This window comes from Chamaea fasciata, unplaced genomic scaffold, assembly GCF_029207755.1.
Source record: "Chamaea fasciata isolate MVZ Bird 193981 ecotype frontalis unplaced genomic scaffold, bChaFas1.0.hap1 SCAF_9, whole genome shotgun sequence".
In the NCBI taxonomy this organism is placed as follows: domain Eukaryota; kingdom Metazoa; phylum Chordata; class Aves; order Passeriformes; family Sylviidae; genus Chamaea; species Chamaea fasciata.
The window spans coordinates 7571690-7593068 of record NW_027094094.1 but is presented as its reverse complement, the minus strand read 5'-3'; the positions used below and the strand labels follow the sequence as shown (position 1 = coordinate 7593068).

The following is a 21379-nucleotide window of genomic DNA, read 5'->3' as shown; positions in this document are numbered from 1 at the left end:
TCTTATACCTCTTCATCCACTTCTAGAGGGAATGTGGAAGTTGCTAACAGTGTTGTGACATACCCATAAATTATTAAGTCAAGCATAAAATATGAGTGAAATGACACCTGCCATATGAGTAAAATTGATTCTGAAGTGATGCTATTTTATGACTAGGAAGAATCTTTCATATCCCCAAACAAAAATGCTTTGTAATACCCTAGAGACATGAATGCCATCATTCCATTTCTTTACAGCAAACAGAGGGATGTGCTTTGTATTTAAGGCAAACGTGTAATGCCCTGATAATTGCTACAGCAAGAGAAGTTGGAAGTAAGTGATTATCTATATAATTATCTGAAAGACAGTACTCGAAATCTACTCAGTAACCAGCCTTTTGAATTTATTAATCAATTAAGTTTTAAAAAGAACTATTATCTCTTATATCAACGTTTGTACTGAGGTTGTGTTCAAAGACTGGGAACCTCTCATGAGGCTGTATGTGTGCTGATGGGAAAGGGAAGAGAGGAAGAAGAAGTTGCTGGTTTGAATTTTTTTTAAAAAAATATATTTATAAATGGATTTTTAAAAGTCTTGAAAAGTCTTAGGATGGGATGCTAAGAGAAAATGATACTTTTTTCCCTTTGGAAAGTGTCTGTATGTTAAATTTTACTGCATTTTTATATTTTCAAAACTAATATGGCATTTGGGAGCTGGTGCTTGCAGCCTTCTGGTCTGAGGTAGTTCCCTGCCATGAGAATTCTGTCCTTAACAGACATGAAATCTGATGGTTAGGTATTAATCACTCTAAATGATTGAAAGGCAGAAATAGGTGCCTCTTGGTGAGCACAGAAACTTGATTTAAATAGTCAAGGAGAAATTTAGGAGTTGGTGACACACTGGATTTAGAGCATTTGCCCGTTACCTCAGGAAGCTTAAGTTAAAACCCTGAACTAGGTCACAAGTGAAAATGAGCTTTATGGTGATGTACAGTGAAAAATTGGCACAGTACATTACCTTCTTGCCAAGTACCTCAGCCTGCCTTGCCTATATGCTTTTTGCTCTACATTTTAAAATACTGTATCGTGTTTGATTAATTATATAAGTCTTATAAAATACATATATATATATATATATGTATGGCTCAGTATGTAAATATATACATATTTGTGTTTAAAGTATATGCACAAATGCATTAAAATTCATAGATAACTTTATCCTTCACTATGTTAATCCTGTGATTAGATCAAAACCTGTAGCCAGTCTTACTTTAATGTAGAAACTACTGAGATTTGAATTCTATTTAAAGGTAAGGGAAGCAGGTGGAACAAGAGACCCCCTTGGCTAAACTGTGAACTTCTGAGTCTGCTGAAATGAGAACTGTACCAGAGATGGAAAAGCAGAGAAATACCTGGTGAGGACTACAGGGGCATTCCCAGGGTGTGCAAAGATGCAGTCAGGAAAGCAGAAGCTCAGCTTAAATGGAAATTGACCAGAGGTATCAAAAACTAAAAGAAAGATATTGTTCAGGTATGTAAATGGGCAGAAACAGAGCTCAACATTGCCTGTTGTTAAACAGGAGAGGTGAATTAGTCGCCAACAGTGTGGAAAGACAGAGGTTCTCAGCACTTGGTTCACATCTCTCTCTGCTGGTGCTGTTGAGCCCCAGGCCCTGGGAACAAAAATCCAAGTTGATGCAAACGCAGACCCACCGAAGGAGGTTGGTTTGGGAACTGTTACAGGAGCTTGACAAATCAATGGGCCCTGACAAAATCCACCTGAGGTTGATCAGAAAGCTGGTTCCATGTTGTGCGGCTGCTCTGTGTAATTTCTGAGGAGTTGTGGAGATTAGGGGATGTTCCAGGAGACTGGAAGAAAGCTCATGACAACTCTATCTACAAAGAGGGCTGAAAGGAGGGTCCAGGAAATTACAGACCCATCAACCTTACTTTTATTTTTGGGAAAGTTACGGAATGAATTCTCCGGGGCTGTCACAAGTCAGATGAGAACATGAGTGGAAAAGTCAGCAGAGGTCAAGGTGTGCTTGACACACCTGATTGCTCTCTACGACAAAGTAACCAACCTGCCTGTTGATGTGGGGTGAGGCTTTGGATGTGGGTTCCCACACCTCCTGGTGTAGAAATGGATTTGCTGGGGTCTAGACAAGGGATCTATGCAGTGGTTGGGGAACTGTCTGCCTGGTCATGTGTAAACAGCTTCTGTCAGGAGTGGGATCCCCCTGGGATCAATATTGGACCCAAAAAGTGGTGATCTGGAAGATGGGATGAAGTGTACCCTGACAGAGTTTAGCAATGTTAACAGAATAATGCCAGGACGTACACTTAACCACTTTTGGAAATGGAGGTTGCCTTGTGGAAAATATAGCCTAGAAAATAAAAACTCTTGCTGTTAAAGAAACCTAAAGTATAACCTTTTTTTGTTTGTTTTCAACAAGAGGAATAACATAAGGATAATGTGTTACTCCGAGTGATCTTCAAGTAGCATAGGGGTGATCTTAAAGTAACACAATCTATGAAGGTACTGAACTTTTCTACGTTAAATAGTAACAGTGTTAGTGTGGTAGGAAAAAGTATGTAGAAGGACCACTTCAGTCTGGTGGAATGTGTTTTTTTTTTTTTCTTTTTTTTTTTCCTTTTTTTTTAAAAAAATTAATTTCTTCATTATCTTGGCAACATTTGGCCATAAAAATAACTCTTGGCTGAAGCAAACATTGTAAAATGTTAGAGCAATGGGGTGTCTCCTTGCTTCCTGGCAGATTCTTTTCTAATTCCTATTTGCTTCTAATAGTAACTATCTGCATGCATGAGAAAACTTTGGGATTACTGTTAATATTCTTCTGAATCAAGACTGAATTGTCAGAACTTTGAATATTTCAATCCTTGCTTTTTTTTGAGAAAATGAGTAACCGTGACAGGAAACTGAGTGCAAGAAGTTCGGTCAGTGGATTGGGTAGATGGCCTGCTTCTTAAAAAATAGGAATTATTTTGATACAGCTTTTCGACCTTTGGGATTTCATATCTGGAGTAGCATTTACAGCCATACTTAGATGAGATGGTGATACGGGGCATTATATCATGTATTGTGTTTGTATCAAATGCCAACTTGATTTTCTAGCAATTCTTAATTTTAAGCCTGGTGCCAGACCTATTTATAGGCAGAATTTTGGATGCCATCTATGAACCAGCCTGAGCCTTTCTAATAGAATATGTGCTTGTCTCATGTGATTTAGTCCAACCATGATATTAAAACAGGAAATATGAAATGTCTGTAGTATTCCTGGTAAGAGAGGTGAAGCTACATTTCTTTCACTTCATTTCCTTTAACTCAGTTTTTTCCAGGTCAGTGGAGGATATTGTGCTATTTGCAGTATCTTAAAAGGCACTGATCTCCAAGTTGAGATGGAGGACCACTGCCACCTGGAAAATATTGGCAAGATTTGAACTGTTAATTGGTTTAGCAGTTCTGTAGAAAACATGGAGTTTGCTATTGAACTATGCAGATTGACTCAGCTCCACTCAATTTTGTAGGAAGTTTTCATAAGTATTATGCGTGAATCCATCTGTCTAAAAATAAGCAGCATAAAAACTTTCTATGTTGTTAACTTGTGAATGTTTGGGGGTGATACAGTTTTTAGTAGTGGTGTATTTCTTTGCTTAGATTCAAGGCAGTCAGAATTTGGGTTGTCTTTTTAATAGTTATGGTTTATACTGCCATATTTAAAGGAATATATATGCATGTAATCTGAAGAAAAATCTGAAGACAAAGTTAGGATGGCTTTTTTCAAGGTCCATTCTACGCAGCTATACTTTCAGTAGTATTATTTTTTCCCCTTCCATATCAGGCTTTTAAATGAAAATACTCCAATCATTTGTGTAGTGGGAGAGATTACTGTGCCCGTTATTCATCTTATCTCTTGGACTCTATTCATCTATAATTCCATGAATCATTTCTGTCAAAAAAACTTGAAATGGATCATTCTGACATGTGCTATTACTGGAAACTGAAGGAGAAAATTTCTTTACATGAAGGAAAAGTAGAAGGCTCTTTATGCGTCAGTACTTTTCTTAGGACTTGAGGAAGAAAACTTTGCTTTAGTGCCTCTAATTCACAGTGCTGGTGTCTGGCAACTGCTTAGTTTTAACTAACACAAAAAATGGTGCCATGTTGTAATTCCTTGAATGACTTGCATTATAGTATACAAAATTAATGCAACTGTCATGATGGAGACCACGGGTGCATGGCAGTTTTAGTTTTTTTGCTAGTACTGTCTTTATGCTAGCATTATGTTAGTGTTTTGTAAGGTGAATGAATAAGGAATATGAATGTTCAGGAACTTTTGATGTAGTTGGGTAATAGAAAAAAGGCTGTTATGAAAAATGCAGGTTTTTTGAAGACCTTTATCACAAATATACACAAATAGAATTTTCCTTTTCTTGTGGAGTTCATTGCTGTTTAAGTAGGCTTCCTCACTATGCAGTGTGACCAGAAGTTATTATCTTTTAAGTAAATGCTTATATCAGAGAAAGAAGGATTTTCCTACTGAGCAAGTGACTATAAATGAAATTTTCCATGCAGCAATTTCCAGCTGATGCGAGCTGCATTGATCCCATATAATACTACCTGATACTGGCAGAATTGGATTTGAATTTCTACACTTGAACGGGCGTGATTAACCTCAGTAAGATGAACTAGAGCAATACCATTCTGTTCCTCCTGTGGAGGAAGTTAGCAATCTTGTGGAATTACTGGTTGTACACCAATAAGCATAAAAGCAGTTCTTCTACTGCTTGCATTCAGTAGAACTGGCCACATTATGTATATTAAATAATTCTTTGGTTGCTATGCTGGTCAGACTACAGCTGGAGAAGTAGGTACCATTTTGAGGTGCAGATGTCTTGGAAAAGTTCTAGAAGAAGGAAGTCTAGAAGATGACTCATGAGGATTGCTAGATTAAATTGCTTAATTCAGAGAAGAAAATGCTGAAAGCAGATGATTGAAAAGATGAGGAGAAAGAGGAAGAATGTTACCTGATTTCCAGGTCTGTGTTCAGGAAATATGTATAAGTAAGAAAAAAAGGCGAATTAGACATATAGAAATACTTTCTAATAATAAGTCATTACTAAAATAGATTGCCTAAGAAGATTATAGACTACTGTCATTGGAATTATTAAGATCAGATTAGACAAACAACTGAAGAAAGATTTCAGTATAGTTGGGGTAGGTGTTAGGGCATGTTGTAACTGATGTGGCAATTTAGGGTTTTTTTTTGTAAAAAAAAGTCAATTACCACTTTGTGAGGAGGTAGAAGAAAATTCTTGAGTAGTTAATGCAGCATTTTCACAATTTATTTTAAAATAGAATAAATATTACATTTAGTATTATAATATTACTTTTACCTTCTGCATCTGGTTTGTTTACCAGGTCTTTGTAAAAGTGTGCCCACATTTCAAGTCACTTTGTAGATTCCCTCAGAGTCACACGTTCAGATATCCTGTTCTAAACAACCTGTCCTGGTCGGTGTTCTGTGAGTTTATATAATGTTGTGGAGGCTAAGCAAGGGAACAGATTTCATTTATGTAAGTGAAAATGCATTGCCTAAGTAAGATGCCATCTAAGTTTGGACTTTGGAAGCAACAGCTACTCCTATGCAGAATCCTTTCAGCTGTTTTGGGGACTATTGCAAAAATGTGCTGTGGAATAACAACATTTTTCAGAAACAGAAAACCTGCCAGAGTAAACCTTAAATTAATGTTTTGCAGTGTTTATATCCCAACTAATTTAGTTGTGTGGTTCTTTTTTTTTTTTTTTTTTTTTTTTTTTTTTTTTTTTTAACACAAGTGTTAAGCTTCTTGAAATACAGGATTTATCCTCATGGGGAAAAATTGTTTTTGCGTTCTAATCTTGATTTTACTTTTCTGGGACTTTTGGTTTGTTTTGGAGCATAGTTTTGTTTAAAATAATTTAGAAAGATGAACTCAGGATGAACTGAATTAATCACTAGGGTTTGTGCTTTGCTACAGAAGCTGCTACTTTGTCAATGAATAAACTGAAACCTATTTAAGAGCAGGCCTGTGATTACTTGGCATGTGAGAAGTTGTGAATGTCCTTTATGTTTCTAAATATAATAAATTCTTCTATTACTGCAAAGCAGTATGTAACAAGTAGAGGAGTGTGATTGGCATATGCAAATATTTCCTTAATGTATTAAATATTTATTCCTCTTGAGAAGTCACTGAAGAAAAATTAGAGCTACAGAATGTTCATTATATCCTGTTTTCATAAGTGAAAGAAATAACCAACAGCAAGTTATACAATAAATGGTAAAACACAGGAAAATCAAATGCAAATTCCTTGAATTTTTTCAGATGCTAGTCAATGTGTTATGCCTGGAAAAGAAAAATCTGCCCTTGTGGGTTTTTCAGAACATATTGTTTTTCAGATATTCCTTTGAAAAAAATACTGGAAAACCTTCTTAGTCTGTCACTCAATATTGTGGTATGAGAAATGGCCTCTTGATTGCTTCTGCATTTCTTTCTCACTGATTCAGGCTTGTGCTGTCATGTGGTCTGAATTTTTTCCCCTTCTTTATTAATGTATTCAGCTGATCTCAGATCTGTGCAGTCTCTTTTCCTGCTTTAAGTATTAGGCACAAGGTCTCAGCTAGAAAGGTTGCCAGTACTTCTATTTATGAAGAACTTGATCTTGTAACTTTGAAGCACAGTTATTGATTTTTATTTCTTTTTAATAAAACATATTTTCATAAAAGATGAAAAGGAGACAGAGCAAAAATTTTCAGCAATGGAGAGAATAGCTCTTGACTGACACACCAGTACTGATATTGAAATGGATCTGTGAAGCAAAATATGCTCTATATTGTATATTCAGATACATCTGAGGTAGGAATTGCAAAGTAATCCAACATTTCTTAAAACTGTCATTAGAAGTGTAATACTAAATAATTTAGGCATAAATGAATTTTCTTTATAACTCTTTATTTAGTAGTGAATATTTGTAATATTATGAATGTAGCTTATGCTTTGTTTCTCCTAAAGCACCAATATTATAAATCAGACCTCTGTCCATCTACCAGCAGTTCTGTGGATTTTCATGTTCTGCTGATGATGGAAAATAGCCAATGGCTTTTCTGGTTTAAATTAGTACCCCTCTCTGGAAGATTTGGTGATGTTATTTTTTGCAGGAAGATACAGGAGATGACAAGACTGCGTTTTTCACAGATCTATAAATATTACAGCAGGAAAGGCCATTTTAATAACCTGCTCTGACGTCTTATGTATTGCAGGGCATAGATTTCATCTGACTACTCCTTCACTTTGGACCAATAATTTCTGACTGAACTAGAATGTACTTTTTTCTTGAAATGCATCAGTCTTGGTTTAAAGTCTCTGCAGTGGTAAATACAGTCATTGTACATTCGAACTCAGCTATATTTGCTATTATTTTATAGCAGTGGTAATATTCCAGGTGAATGTAGAGATCCCTTTATTGCCCATTTTGGTTGCCCTGTGATGGCTTTAGCCCTTGAATTTCTGGTGTATCTGTCTGCTCAGTGAAACCCTATAGTGTCACTCTTCTTTCATGGAATCTATTGCTGACTGGTCGCCTCGGTGACTGACTGATCTGTCACTGGTGCTTCTGAATGCCTTTAAACGTGCGGCATCCTGACGTCTTTCTATTCTTTGGTAGATCTGTTTTACAGTATACCAAGATGGGAAATGTTCTCTTGGCGTGCGCCCTCTAATTACAGGCTTTGATTATAACCCTGCCAACTAGGAAAAAAACATTGTTGAAAATATTATGAAATCTGATGTGAAATTTTAGATGACAATACACAGCATCAGCTACTCCCCTGTGTGTTCTGTTTATAAGGTTGGAGTCTGGATGTGATAAACCTGTGGTGCCTGGGCAGGCCGCCCAAATTGTTCTGGCTTCCTCGAATCACTGAGGCTTTCTCAGTGGTGAGCAAGGAGTGGGGTGCAATGCAGGCACCTCTGTGGCTGATGAGTGCATAGTCAGGGTGACTCATCTGGATCGTGGTTCTTTGACAGAATCAGTGTTAGTCACAGAGCAAGACTGCTGATGAGTACCCGGCTTTATATAAAAGAGAATATTGCCCTCGGTTGGGCAAGGGGTTACCTGAAAGTGGTAATGCTTATCTTTGTGAGTTATGGGATTTGGTGTTTGATAACACTTGGAAAGAAAAATAATACAGAAAAGTTCTTGGTATGACTCAAGAAACTTAAAGTAATTTCCATCTGTCTTGCTATGTGTTTATTTTAAATAGAACAAGCCCTTATCTTACCATTTTCTACAAACATTATTGCAAAGCAATGTCCTGTGCTTATTTATTTGCTTTTTTTTTCAACAAAGTGAAATGCCTGTTTCAAAGACTATCTACACTTTGAAAAGAAACTACTTATCAAAAAATGATCATCCTAGGAGACAAGGGAAATTGTTTGTACTTTACTAGCACCAAAGAGCTGATCTAATAAAAACAACTCTTGTAAGTCACCTCAGTTGCACTATACAGCTACTAAGAAGGCAATGGTCATGATTGCGGATGAGTACTTGTAATGTTTCACACTTCTTCCAGGAAAATATGTGTTTTGTGGATTGCTAAATAGGACTTCACTTCTGTATATAAATCATATGTCAGCACTGAAATGATTTTGATTGGAATATTATGTATTACTGCCTTTTATTATTAAAAAAAGCACACAAAGCAGCCGAACAAAGCTTTTCTTTTTTAGTGATACCTATTCCTAATGATGCTCTTTCAACAATATAGTGAAAGAAATGAGTATTTCTGAGGATGTATTTATATTTGTTGTTATTGGTTATTAAAGAGTGGGATGGTCTGTGCTAAGGCCTGAACATAATCTTAAAGGATGCACAAAATATAATGGATTAATGAAGATACAATGTGCTGAAGATACCAGGCTCTTTCAGAGAGCTTTTATGTTAGTAGATTATTGAATTTCATCTGCTGTTTTATCACTGCATAGATTAATACAAAGTAATAGATATGAATGGATGAAAAAGGTTCTTCTTTCTACATAAAAGGAGTTTCTATATGTGATGAATACTGAACTATTATCACAAAAAAAAAAAGTTACGGCAGATATTTCTGTTTCAAATGTCAGAATAGTAGTTGTTGAAAGAGCAAATAAAATCTTAAATGGGAATAGAGAATAAAATGGAAATAATATTGCCACTGTACAGGTTCATGGTTCACTTGCATCTTGAATACAATATGCTGATCTCTGTTGCATCTCAGCAGGCTCTAGGAGAACACAGAAGATTTATTAAAAGCAGTGAGCGAGGATTTCTCAGGTTGGAAAAGGGGCAGAGGAGAGAAACAAAGGAAATAAAACACAGATCATTACATTTTGAGTGGTACAAAGCATGAACCCAAAGGCACAGCTGTGGACTGTAAGTGTCCCTGAGCTGCAAGTCATTGAAGGTGGTGTAATGCTGTGTGGAGAATCTGCAGGGATTTACTCCTTCCTGGGTAATCACTGGAGACCATTGTGCAGAGACAGGGTACTGCCTAGGAATAACAAAGCAGCAGGCTGACAGATGTGCTTATTCAAATTTACATCTTAATTTGTCTTGATCTAGGAGAGTTTTTGTGTGACTGGTGTTGTCTAATTTCAGAAGTAAGTTGTAAGGCAGTGACAAAGCAAATAAGCAAAGCAAACCAAAATGCTCTTAAACAAACCCCCCTTGCCTTGGCTTGGATCCGTTTCGTGTGAAGGATAATTTAAATTATTTGCTACTGAACTAGAAAAAATACAAGTGAAAGCCTGGGGGAAGAAAGCAGATCAACGATATAGAACAATCAGAATTCAAGTTTTTATGAGCACAAATAGTGTGATGAGAAATATGGAAGAGAGACTTCACTGTTTCCCCAATACCAGTTTTCTTTCCATCAAGAAAGATTCTCTTGGCATGTTGATGATTCATTTTCTGTTGTCTCTGGTTTATTACAGCACTGTTTTTCCTCTTGTAGGTTAACAGAACCTTCTGGATATTTAACAGATGGACCTATAAATTATAAATATAAAACTAAATGCACATGGTTAATTGAAGGATAGTAAGTATCTATTTTCATAGCTTAAATTTTCTGAACAATTTGGTACTATGTGTTCTAGAGATCATAGGAACTCCTCATGTAGAGACTGCATGATGATACAACATGAACAGTTTAGAGTTTTGTTAGTTTGTTTTGGTTTTGTTTAAACATTATATAGAATTTTAAAAAATGGTATTAGGATTTTCCGGATTGCTTAGAGTTGGCCAAATTCCATTCCCATTCAAATTGCTGGCAAAAATTAGGCTGACATCAGTATTTGGCTGTTGCTGCAGGCCCTCAAAACCCAGTGACAGATTTGTTGTATATTTGAGTGCCTTTATGAAAGTTCCAAAAGTTGTTACAGAATCCCTTTATTTAACTCATTACCTGACTTATCTTATTTAACTCATATCAGTGATAAATCAGGAATGGCCTCAAGTACAGAATGCTTCTTCGATTGTTTGTTTCTTTCAAGTTAGTGCTTCTATAAAGTATTTTCTTTTGCATTCTACAGTTCCTCATGTACTTAGTTTTAAATAGTTTTATGCCTACAGTTTAGATGCCTCATGCCTGTTGCTGATTTTTCCGTTTATGCAGCACTCAAACACACAGACATTTCTGAAGAAATAATGAGACACATAAATTAGTATGGCTAAGTGTTAATGGCACAAATTGGTTACATTTCAGAATTCCCTCCAACCCCCAGGATATGGGTCAGGATTTTGCTGACTCTACTTCACAGTTCTACTGAAATTCTAGAAGAAAATTAACTCCTGGTTTTCCATGTTGTCATAATCTCAGTTACCTTGGGTATCTGCTCTGCTGCTGCCGCTCAGAAATGATGTGTCTGATCTAACTTCGGTCTGCTTATATGCAGACGGTAATTTAGACAAAGCAGCAGTGAAGGGTGTTTGCAAAATCATTTAAATTGAATCTTTATTATCTAGAAGACCAGGCTATAGCTGGATATGTGTCTGACCTAGCTAGACTTCTCTTTTTACTCAGGCAGGCTAGCTCAGGAATATTTGCACTGCACTGCACTAAAGTGGAAACAAGCCTCAGCACTGTAGGCAAACTCTGCTTTGAAGCTGTTCCCCACTCCATTCCTCCTGTTCTCAGGAGATGGCAGAGTGGGTGGCTGAAGGAATCAGTGTGCTGCACAGTCTGGGGAGGAGTAAAGCAACTAGTAACACCGTGCCAAATGTCAGCACACAGGGAAGTCACATATGTGCATAATACTGTCTTCAAAACTGGACAAAGAGCTCTCTCCAAAGGATCTGTCACAGAACCCCACATGTTTTCCAAACTGACAAATTGCACTCAAGCCTGTCAGTAGTGAGAACTGCAAGAAAATAATTATTACGTTTCGTGGAATATATATATATGTATGTATGTCTGGTAATTCTGTGACATATGAAAATTCCCCTTTCAGAAAGATTACAGGTCCATTTGGACCTCAGCCAAAATCTGGTGACATTTCCCATGTGTTGGCAGAGGGGAGAGGATGCAGGCACTTGGATTAATATTGGTTGAAATTATAGATTTGTGTTTTAAGATTTTTATTTTAAATAATTAGCGTAATACTGGAAAGAGGATGTGTAGGTGATTTTATCTTGAAAGATTCTTTAAAGTTCATAGTCCTGACATTGTAAAGTAAATTTAGTGTATCAAAATGAGATATTTTAATTGCTCTAAATTTGTAGTTCTGAACACTGATAAAATCTAGTGAACTTAAGCCTCTTATTAACTTTAGGGATTATTAGCTGTGACTGAATATGTTCTTTTTAAATTTTCTAAGATAAAGGGAAATATTTGCTTGCCCTACCTTTTGCTATTTAACACTTTGAAATATTTATTACTACTCAAAATGTTTTAATGGAGTTATGTTGGCATGATCAATTCTACTGTGAGTTCTTGATCTTATGATCTCAGTAATTCTGTAAATAATGTGTTACATCAATATTCTCTTTTTTCAGCCCAAATGCAATACTGAGATTAAGATTTAATCACTTTGCCACAGAATGTAGCTGGGACCATATGTATGTATATGATGGAGATTCAATATATGCACCTTTAATAGCTGTATTTAGGTGAGTGTATTTACTAATCTTTCTGTCCATGAAGTCATGTGTGGACATTTTCAGTTATTGGGGAACAAAGTAACATTAGAGGCTTTAATATGTTAACTCTAGCTTGCTTTCTTATCTTAATATTATGGGAACATGTATGTAAAGTTGTATTAGAATGCATCCCAAAATGTTACAGTTTTGGTTAGATAATCATAGCAGAAATCCATTATTTGGATACTTACTGCTGACATTGTATGGAATGTTAATGCTTGTACACAGGCACTTTCCTGGAAACCCCTGACTTACCTTGCAGGTACATGGACAAGTTTTATATACCTGTTTTAAAATTATATTTGAGTCATCTTGTTTATATAGTTAATCAGCAGAATACCAAACTCCCTTTCCTTTTGTTTTTCCCCTAAATATACCAAAGGTTACTTAAAAACATTCTTCTCCTTCTCTTTTCTAGTGGTCTAATAGTCCCTGAAGTGCGTGGAAATGAAACTGTTCCTGAAGTGGTTACCACATCTGGCTATGCATTGCTACACTTTTTTAGTGATGCTGCTTATAACCTAACGGGATTTAACATTTTTTATTCGTAAGTATTTTCCTACTAAGTAATTACCTTTGCTTTTTTCAATAGCATAAGAGTCATACTCAGTGGTGTCTAAAACCAGGGGGCTGCGCTTGTAATAAATTACTAAGGTATGAGTTTGGGGGAAAAAAACTCCTAGAGACAGAGTATGGTTTTTTTGAGTGAAGTCACATGGCTATTCCCAGAGTATGTTTTTCCTGTGCCATATGGAACTAGAATGTATCCCCTACAGTGTTTATCCAACACATACAGTTGTCATATGGACTAGAAGGGAGATTATATCTGCTGTCATATAAATTCCCTCCTCTTGAACCGGGATCATCTGTTGCTTGATTTTTCATGGTGAATATACTATGGCTTTTGAAACCTTCCAAGCAAATTCACTTGGAGTTTTGTGCCAGCCAAAGATTTTATTCCATTTCTTTTCATCTCCCTGGGTGTTTCCCCTCCTATTTGCCATCTCAGTCTACACTCGACCTTCAGAGATCTTATCTGCATTGTGTGTCTTTTAGTTTCTCTGATGGCAAAGTCCAATCTGATATGACCATGATTGCTTTTGTCCAGCCTCCTTTTCCGTGTCAGCAGCTCCAAAGATGCATCCAGCACACCTGAGCCTTTTCCTTTTTATAAGCACCAGCTGTTTGCAACTTCTGTCTCATTTGGGATGTGAATGTGACCCAATGCAACATCTCTTCATATTGCATGCCTTGGTTCAAGAGGGAATTGCTTGGTCCTGTTGGACTTGTTTCTTCATGTGACAGTTTCTCCATGATTGAAGAGACACCCGTTCCTTTCTCTCAGTCCCTTCAGATTCTGAAATACCAGTTACTGGGATGTCGTGGCCAGCGCTGCATTTCTTATGTTGAAGTACATGTAATTTTTTTGGCATATTCTTTCTTAGTTTAAAGTTCCTATTTGTGTTTCTGAACATAGCTTTGTTCTTGGCACAGTACTTGGTACATTGTCTGTGGGAAGAATATTGCTGTAATTTGCAGCAGATTCCCCACCTCTGACCAGATAATAAATAGCTATTCAAAGTTTGGGAGGCCTCACTGTCTATGTTGCATTGGAAATGGCAGTCTAGAAGACTGGGTATTTTTAATTTTTGTCAGTTGACATCAGTAAAGTGCAATCACCTGGCAGGCTTTCTATTGTAATTAGTTACATTTTTCAGTTATCCCTGAAGCTTTTATTGTGCTTTTTTTATTTGTCCTGGGAGCAAATGGCAATAAGACTTGGCATTCTTAAGAAATGAGTGTATGTGCATTCTTTCATTACTTGGTAATGTGGTGCATGCTACATATCATTACCTAATTTTTTTTGTAGATGTAAAATAAATGAAAAAACTTGCCAGTTTTTTTTTCTATTACATATACAACTCATGAAATTCTATGATATTCTGTTCTTCTGTGTCTTTTATTGCAATGGATACTTTAAAAACATTTTTTTAATAAGCCAACGGTAACACTTTTTATGATAAAGAAGTACCTACAATTACTTTTTATGGCTGCATTAACTTTGCTTCTGTCACTGGTCTATTGCATTCTGCTTCTGTTACCCTCTTCCTTATTTTTTGACTTCATCTTGATGGACCACTTGTATTCCTTTATTTTGGGGAAGACAGAAACACAGAATCTAAAGTGCTATTTCAATAGCAAGCAACTGTAATTACTCCAGAACAGTCTGAGTGAATTTTCTGTTCCTTGGAGTCAGGCAACTTTTTTCCAATTCTGCTGATCCAGTTTTTCATCATTTTGTTTGAGTTCTTAATGATCCAGTTGGAGTGGAAAATGGTCTACTTTCCAACTAATATCTCCTGATGGAAAAACTTCACTGTTCACCTTCCTGCAGAACACTCACTCCCTGTGAGGTTGGGGGAGAGGTTCTTCACAGCTGTAGCATACAGCTGTTAATGCCATGAATGGTTTTAATGCCATGTGTGTTACCAGGTAAAACCCTCAGGAGATTTGGAATGATGGTCAGATGTGGAATTTTCTATTTTAGCAGTGTAACAGAACCAGTCCTTTGAGAAATGAGTCTCTAGACGACAACAACATGTCTCCTCACTGTCCTACCACGACTATATCTTGTCAAAGGCCAGACCTGAACAATTCTTTGCTAACTTTTAACAGTTCTTTCTCCATTCAGTTAGAGCTTCATTCAGTAAGGAAGACTGAATGAACAGTATCCATCTCTCACATCTGCAGGGAGTGTCTGTATTATCATCAGAGGTTTGTAGTAACACTTTATTCTGACTTTGCTATGAGTCATCAAAAAAAGTTTCAAATCCGACTTGGACTTCAGCATATTGCCTGAGTTCATGGAAACTCTTGAACCCAGATACTTCCATGTCCTCCATCGTCCCTCATTTCAAGGAGTTGCCTGCATTTCTGGAACCACTTGGCTTAATTTTGCACTCCAGTTGCCTGTGATCTCAGTGTTTGGTAGGGTGTCTCACAGAAATGCTAACTCCCAGAACAGTCACAGATTCTTTCAGCCTAGACTCTCCTGTTTTTGCACCTTGGACTGCAGAGTTAAGGTGGCTCTTTTATTAAGGATTCAAAGCATGAAGTTCTACCTGTAAGTAGTTTCTGAATATTAGCCATCTTGTATTTTTCCTTATTTTTTTTCCCTCTTTTACTCTCCCCAGATGTTAGGCATATTGTTCATAGTATGGACCAAAGCTACTCAGGAAAACCCTTTAAATGTATGCCTGTGGTGGAGAGTTTAAGCTCAATTACTTCCAGTGTATTTCTAGAGATAGCAAGCATTTGAAGGGACTGAGTGCTTATACTGGAATATAGGAGAAAAATAGGTAGTGGTCTGTCCAGGCAGGGCCTGTCCTTCTGCTTAATGTTAATATTTGTTGCAGTGCAAGGTATTTGTGATCCTGAGTGCACCACAGACTTTGTATGTGAGGTTGGATCAACGCCCTTTGAGCTCCTTTGCCTGTAAAATCATCATTAAACTTGTGTTTTATCAGAAATTTTTCATGGTAAAACATACTTTATCTAACAAATACTGCTGGAATACTGTCATGAAATGACTGTCATCAGCTCATGGGTGATGATTTCCCTTATCTTTCATATTTGTTTTCTTTCAGAATTAACTCTTGCCCTAATAACTGCTCAGAACATGGCAAGTGCACAACCAGCCTGTCGGCACCGAGCCGGGTGTACTGTGAGTGTGACAAGTACTGGAAAGGAGAGGCCTGTGACATTCCCTATTGCAAAGCCAACTGTGGCAGTCCAGATCATGGCTACTGTGACCTGACAGGAGAGAAGCTCTGTGTCTGCAATGACAGCTGGCAAGGTAAGCTTTGCTTGGTTTAGTGTCTAGGTAATTTGATTTTCTCCCTGCCCTCCTTTTATTGTCACATCATTGCATCATATTTTTAGAGTTTTCTGAAGTATCCACTGTCTGCTTTTGTTGGGTATTACTTGTAGCAGCCTCTCAGTGAAAAAGGAAGGTGAACTGCTTTGTTATAATGGTACAAGAGTGTCTGTGTGGGCTAATGGATGTACTTTACTGTCGGTACCATAAATCATTGTTTCTCATTACAGATAAATTATTTAAGATCCTAAATGTTTCATTCATTTACTATAATTGTGCTAGATGCTTGTGGATTTTTGTTTTTATTGTTTACTGCTTCTGTTACAAGTCTCAATTGGTTTAGCTTGCTATGCTTAGAAATTGCCATTCTCTTAACAGAAATATTAAAATCCCTCCACATTACTTAGCTGATATGCCCTCTTCCCATGACTTCCTGCCTCTGTTCTGTTTTATTATTGTTTCTTTAGGCTTGTCAAAGGAAATGGCTTTTTAACTTCTATTAACTGTCACACCTATTACTCCACAGTCACGATGAGATCTAATACATTTCCCTTCTTAATAATGAATGAGTTATTCATTCAAAGGTAGTCAGTTGCACCCACAGAAGGGAAGTGGTTTAGCAATATGGTCATTGAATGGAAATAGTGTAGACTTACTCCTGAGTCCTTTAAAACCTTCCAGAACTGTAATGCACAAAAAGATCCTGAAGGCTTAATCTCCGTCCACAAGTAGTCAGTAGAATTTGCAGCAAGATTATTGCCCTTTTAGTTGTGCATGGGTTCCTTGCGATGTCTAATCGCTTACTACAAAATGGGGGAATGTCACAAATCTTTGGAAATGCTTTTTAGGCTATGCCTTCAGATACAGTGCTTTGAACTTAATTAGAAGTTTTAAGCAAAAAAAAAATTAAAAATCTGACTATCATTGCTAGTACCTTCCTTTCACCTAACATTTCTGTACATTCATTCATACAGATCATATGAAGGTAATTTGCTTCATTATTCCTTGGATTTTCACTGAATCTAAATAGATTTCAATTAATTTTTTAAAATTCCGTCACAGATGAGCTTGCTTGGATATATAATTGTTTTCCCTTACTAAATCCCAAACTTTCCTTAAGCTCTCTGGGAGACTACTTCCTTCTCTCTTTCTTGGTTTATTTATACCTGTATTCTCAGTAGTTTCTGTACTGACACTACTTCTGTGCAGATTATTTGCAATGCTGGAATCGTAATTTTTTCTCTTGCTGTCTGACAATTTTTTCTTGTGTTTGATAATTCTAACCAAGTGGTTGAAGGGTCTTGATTTGTATGCTTTAGGGTAGAATTTCATGTTTCGTTTTTAATCACTGTTTTCTTTTTATCTTCTTTTGAGTAACCTTAGTGCCTGTATTAAAAAGAAAAAAATCACTGAAGTGCATTGATTTGGATGCACTATAATTAGAACCCCTGATTCAGAATATAAATCCCAGAATTTCCTATTTTACTGCATGGAGTTTTTCTTTTACAATGGTGACATCTAGTGGTTATTGTTGAAGGAGCAGCTCTGAAGAACATTAACACATTTAAAACAAGCTTTCTGAGAAAAGAGAATATTTTTGGTATTCTTTGGGGTGGAATAACTTCCTTGAGTAAAAATCAGGGTCCTCTGATTATTAGATATGTCTTGTGGAATTTAATACAAGGATCTTGTAGATATGTGCAGCTGTCTGCTGGTTGTACAAATATAGAATAAAGCTTTGATAAAAACTTGTAGACTTTGAAGACAAATAATTGACATAATTTTTATTTTTAGCTGATGTTGCATTTAAAAGAATGTGAAGTGTATTTATTTTTTAATCAAAGTATTTTTAGTAATCTTGAATATTTCTGAGGTGGTTGGTGCAAGAGCAAAATTTAGTATTTACAGAAAATCTGGTTGATTTAAAATATTCACCCAGGAGGCTGAACTTTGCCTAGAGAAGTATTTTCTTTGAGTTCTGTACTGTATTACACTGTCCCTTTCCTCACTAATTTGTCTTGATATTATCTAACGGAATGTGTCAATGCCTGCTGATAAAAGGCTGTGGATGTAATTCTGGGAGGAAAAAAAAAAAACCTTAAAACTACTGACTTGCTCTCTCTCTTTCTTTGCTAGGCACATGTAAAAGAGAAATGGGGACATGGCTGAGACCAAAGTGGTGGCTCTTGCACAATTTGACCTCTTTAAGAATTTTATAGAAAGATGTTTCTGATGAATATGTTTTCACAGCCAGAAGATTCTCTTTGATACCAGGAACACCGTGTCTTGGATTGTTTCAGGCTATAAAGGAGCAGAGATTTTTCCAAACAGTTAAAAACTTCTGTGACAGGTGAAAAAATTCAGGATGACTGGAAGGATAACAAACAGTTCCACATTTTTAAGAGGGTTAAGTGGGCTATCTTTGAAAATGCTGATAACATTGCTGACTCCTGGGTGACAGGGTAAAAAAAAAAGAGTTGAAGACTCTCTTGAAGTTAAGAGAAACTTTATTGATACTTTGGTTGTTGAACATCAGCAAGGGGAATCTATTAGGAATTAGAGGGTGTGTTTAAATTAATCTTTAAGAGGATCGCTAGGATTCCTTCAAAGCAAATCTGATCCTTTCTTGTGTCTTGGATTGCATTGACATGGTTTGGAAACAGAGGAAGTGCATTCCTTTTATAAGGAACTACACCAAAAATGGGCTGTAGGGTTGCACATAATGCACATTAGCTCCAAACAGGCATTCAGCCCTAATTCAAAGTTAAAACACCAATAAAATTTCTGGAACATGTATAGTTACTTGGTTCTCCCTACAGAGCAGCTCCTAGCAGATAGAGACATAGCAGAAGACCAGATTCTGAAATTAAACTAATTAACTTCGAAATAAGTCCATTAGCAATTCAGGCAGCTTGAATTTTATAACATCTCTCTAGGGAAACATGAGCCTTTCTGTAAGGAGAAGAGTAAACAATGGAAGTATAAAAGAAGCTATGACTACTGCAGTGTAAAATCAGTGTTTTGCTTCCTTGGTACTGTGGCATTTATTCTAATAGCATCCTGAGTATGACCAGAACAACTCTGTCAATGTCTGCCTAACTCAGGTTATCCTGAAAGGACTCACTGGAGTTGGGTTTGTTCCCACTTTCAGTGGAAGGCCTTGATGTCAAACTTTCTTGATTGGCCTGTCTTTTCCCCAACACTGAGATTTAGCAGAGCTGTGCTTCTGTGGTGCTGGTTTATTGAACCTGGTGGGTAAGGTTTGAGATGGGGGCTCAGCCAGCAGCAGGTGAAATGCAGCACTGGGAAGAGCTTGTGCCAAGTGCCTGGAGGTCTGAAATCAGATTTTGGTCCATTGTGCCCTGATGTTCTTAGGCAGAAAGCACACAAGTCTGTGTCTTCAGAGATGAGGACCTGTCACGGATAATTGCTTTGGACAGACCTGTTTTTGGAAGGAAAAAGAAAATAGATTTCTTATAACTGTTCTGCCCTGTGATAATGCTGTCTTTGTCTCAAGTTTACTTTTCAGGTCATCTCCCAGCCAAGTATCGATTCTTACAGGAAAAGCTGCAGCTTTACACTCTGAGAAATGTCCTCTTAAATATATGTACATTTATACTGTATGTGCATATAAAGACATATATCCAAACAATCTTTTTGTCCCCGCAGTTTTAAGTTAAAATCCTATTTCTGTGCTCCATATATGTAGATTTTTTAAATGTTGATCATAGAAATGAGAGGTGTCTAAGGAAAGTTTACTTCTGTAGAATTGGTAGGAAGGAATTATCTTGTAATAAATGGTTATTTCATACGTACTGGAAATGTTCTTTAGACTTATCTTCAGCTGGAATTTAACAATTTGACAAGCATCCTTGGAGGACTGTGCAATTTTTAAACAAAATATAGCTATTGCAGTTGGAAATTTAGTGTCTGAGAATTTTGTGAGAAAAATCAAGCATCCTTATTGCAAGAGAAAGAACATCACAGGTAAATGAAAAGCCAACTCCGGTTTTAAATACCTTTATGGTATCATTTGACAATTAGTGAAAGCAAGTTTAGCAGAATTTATTTGATTTGTTTCACTAAATGGCTGCGTTAAAGGGGTTGATAATGCTCTCTGTGTCTAATTAGGATGAGATTTAGGAAGGGAGTCCCCTGCTATTTGTGAGTTTTAATGAAAAATGTAATCCATTTAGAATAAACCTATGACCTAAATATTTATTTAAAAAGCATACACTTTAATGTAATAAAATAGAACTTGATTAAAATAATGATCCCAAGCAATATTCTGTCCTGAATACAAGAAATAGATAGTGCTGATCTCCTTGATAAGGTAAGATTCTAAATTTACTTCATTATCGGTAACACCTTCATTAAAGATTAGGAAGAAAGTGATTCATGCAGCTCCAAACCTCTTAGCTTCATTTCAGCACACTGTAGAGTTCTAGACCATAACTCGAGGAAAGAAATAATGAAACATATATTATGATTATTAACAAAACACTTGAAATCTGAATTTATCAATTAGTTCATACAAAGATAGTCTGTAAGAAAATTGACATAAAAATGCAATATATTTTATCTGAACCTCAGCATTTGATGACAGGAGATCATTGAAACTGAAGAGTGCAGTGCATACATGAGGAAACAGTAAGAGGAACTCAGGTGCTTCATCATGGAATGTGAGTGGGTGTCTTGAACACATATGGAAAGGTATCAGTGCTCCTTAAAGGCTGATCTTGGGACTGATATTGTTACATAATTTTTGTAATCTACCCACAAGGCTGCTAATGAAATCTGGTAATGCAAAGGTAGAAGGTACTTTAAATATGAAGGAGAACCAGAATATCCTACAAGCAAGTCTGCAAGTAATGTGTAGGATTTAATTACTTCAGTGTAAATTATGAATTAATACATTTAGAGACTAAGAGTATTAAGAATTTGTTTTATAGTCTTGGATTGAAATGTGGAAAGTAACATGGGAGAAGACTTGCTTGTCTATCTCAATTAGAGCATGAACTAATTAACATTATTTTATATAGTGTGCAAACTCCAAAGTGCCAAGTGCACTGGTAGGATGATCAGTCACAGAAATTCCAGTTAAATATATGAAAGCCTTAGTAGTATGCTTCATGTTTTGTTACTACAGTTTTATGAATACAAATAGAAACAGCCCCAGAGGGAGAACCATTAGGATGGACAGGGCTATGGAAGACACTGACAGAGCATGGCTTGTTTAAACAAGTAAAATCAAGGCTGGGAGGGGAAGAGTGTTGCTGTTTATAAGCA

At 36.5% G+C, this 21379-nt stretch overlaps 1 protein-coding gene across 5 annotated transcripts in view; it reads left to right on the top strand.

Annotated features, from left to right (window-relative positions):
- Positions 1–21379, top strand: part of ATRNL1 (attractin like 1) — a 433474-nt gene that overhangs the window by 28953 nt on the left and 383142 nt on the right. For all 5 annotated transcript variants that reach the window (XM_066190865.1, XM_066190863.1, XM_066190866.1 and 2 more), the window contains exons 2-5: positions 10031–10114; positions 12070–12183; positions 12632–12760; positions 15861–16069. In XM_066190865.1, coding sequence (XP_066046962.1) covers positions 10031–10114; positions 12070–12183; positions 12632–12760; positions 15861–16069 — 536 coding nt within the window. The remainder of the gene's footprint in view (positions 1–10030; positions 10115–12069; positions 12184–12631; positions 12761–15860; positions 16070–21379) is intronic.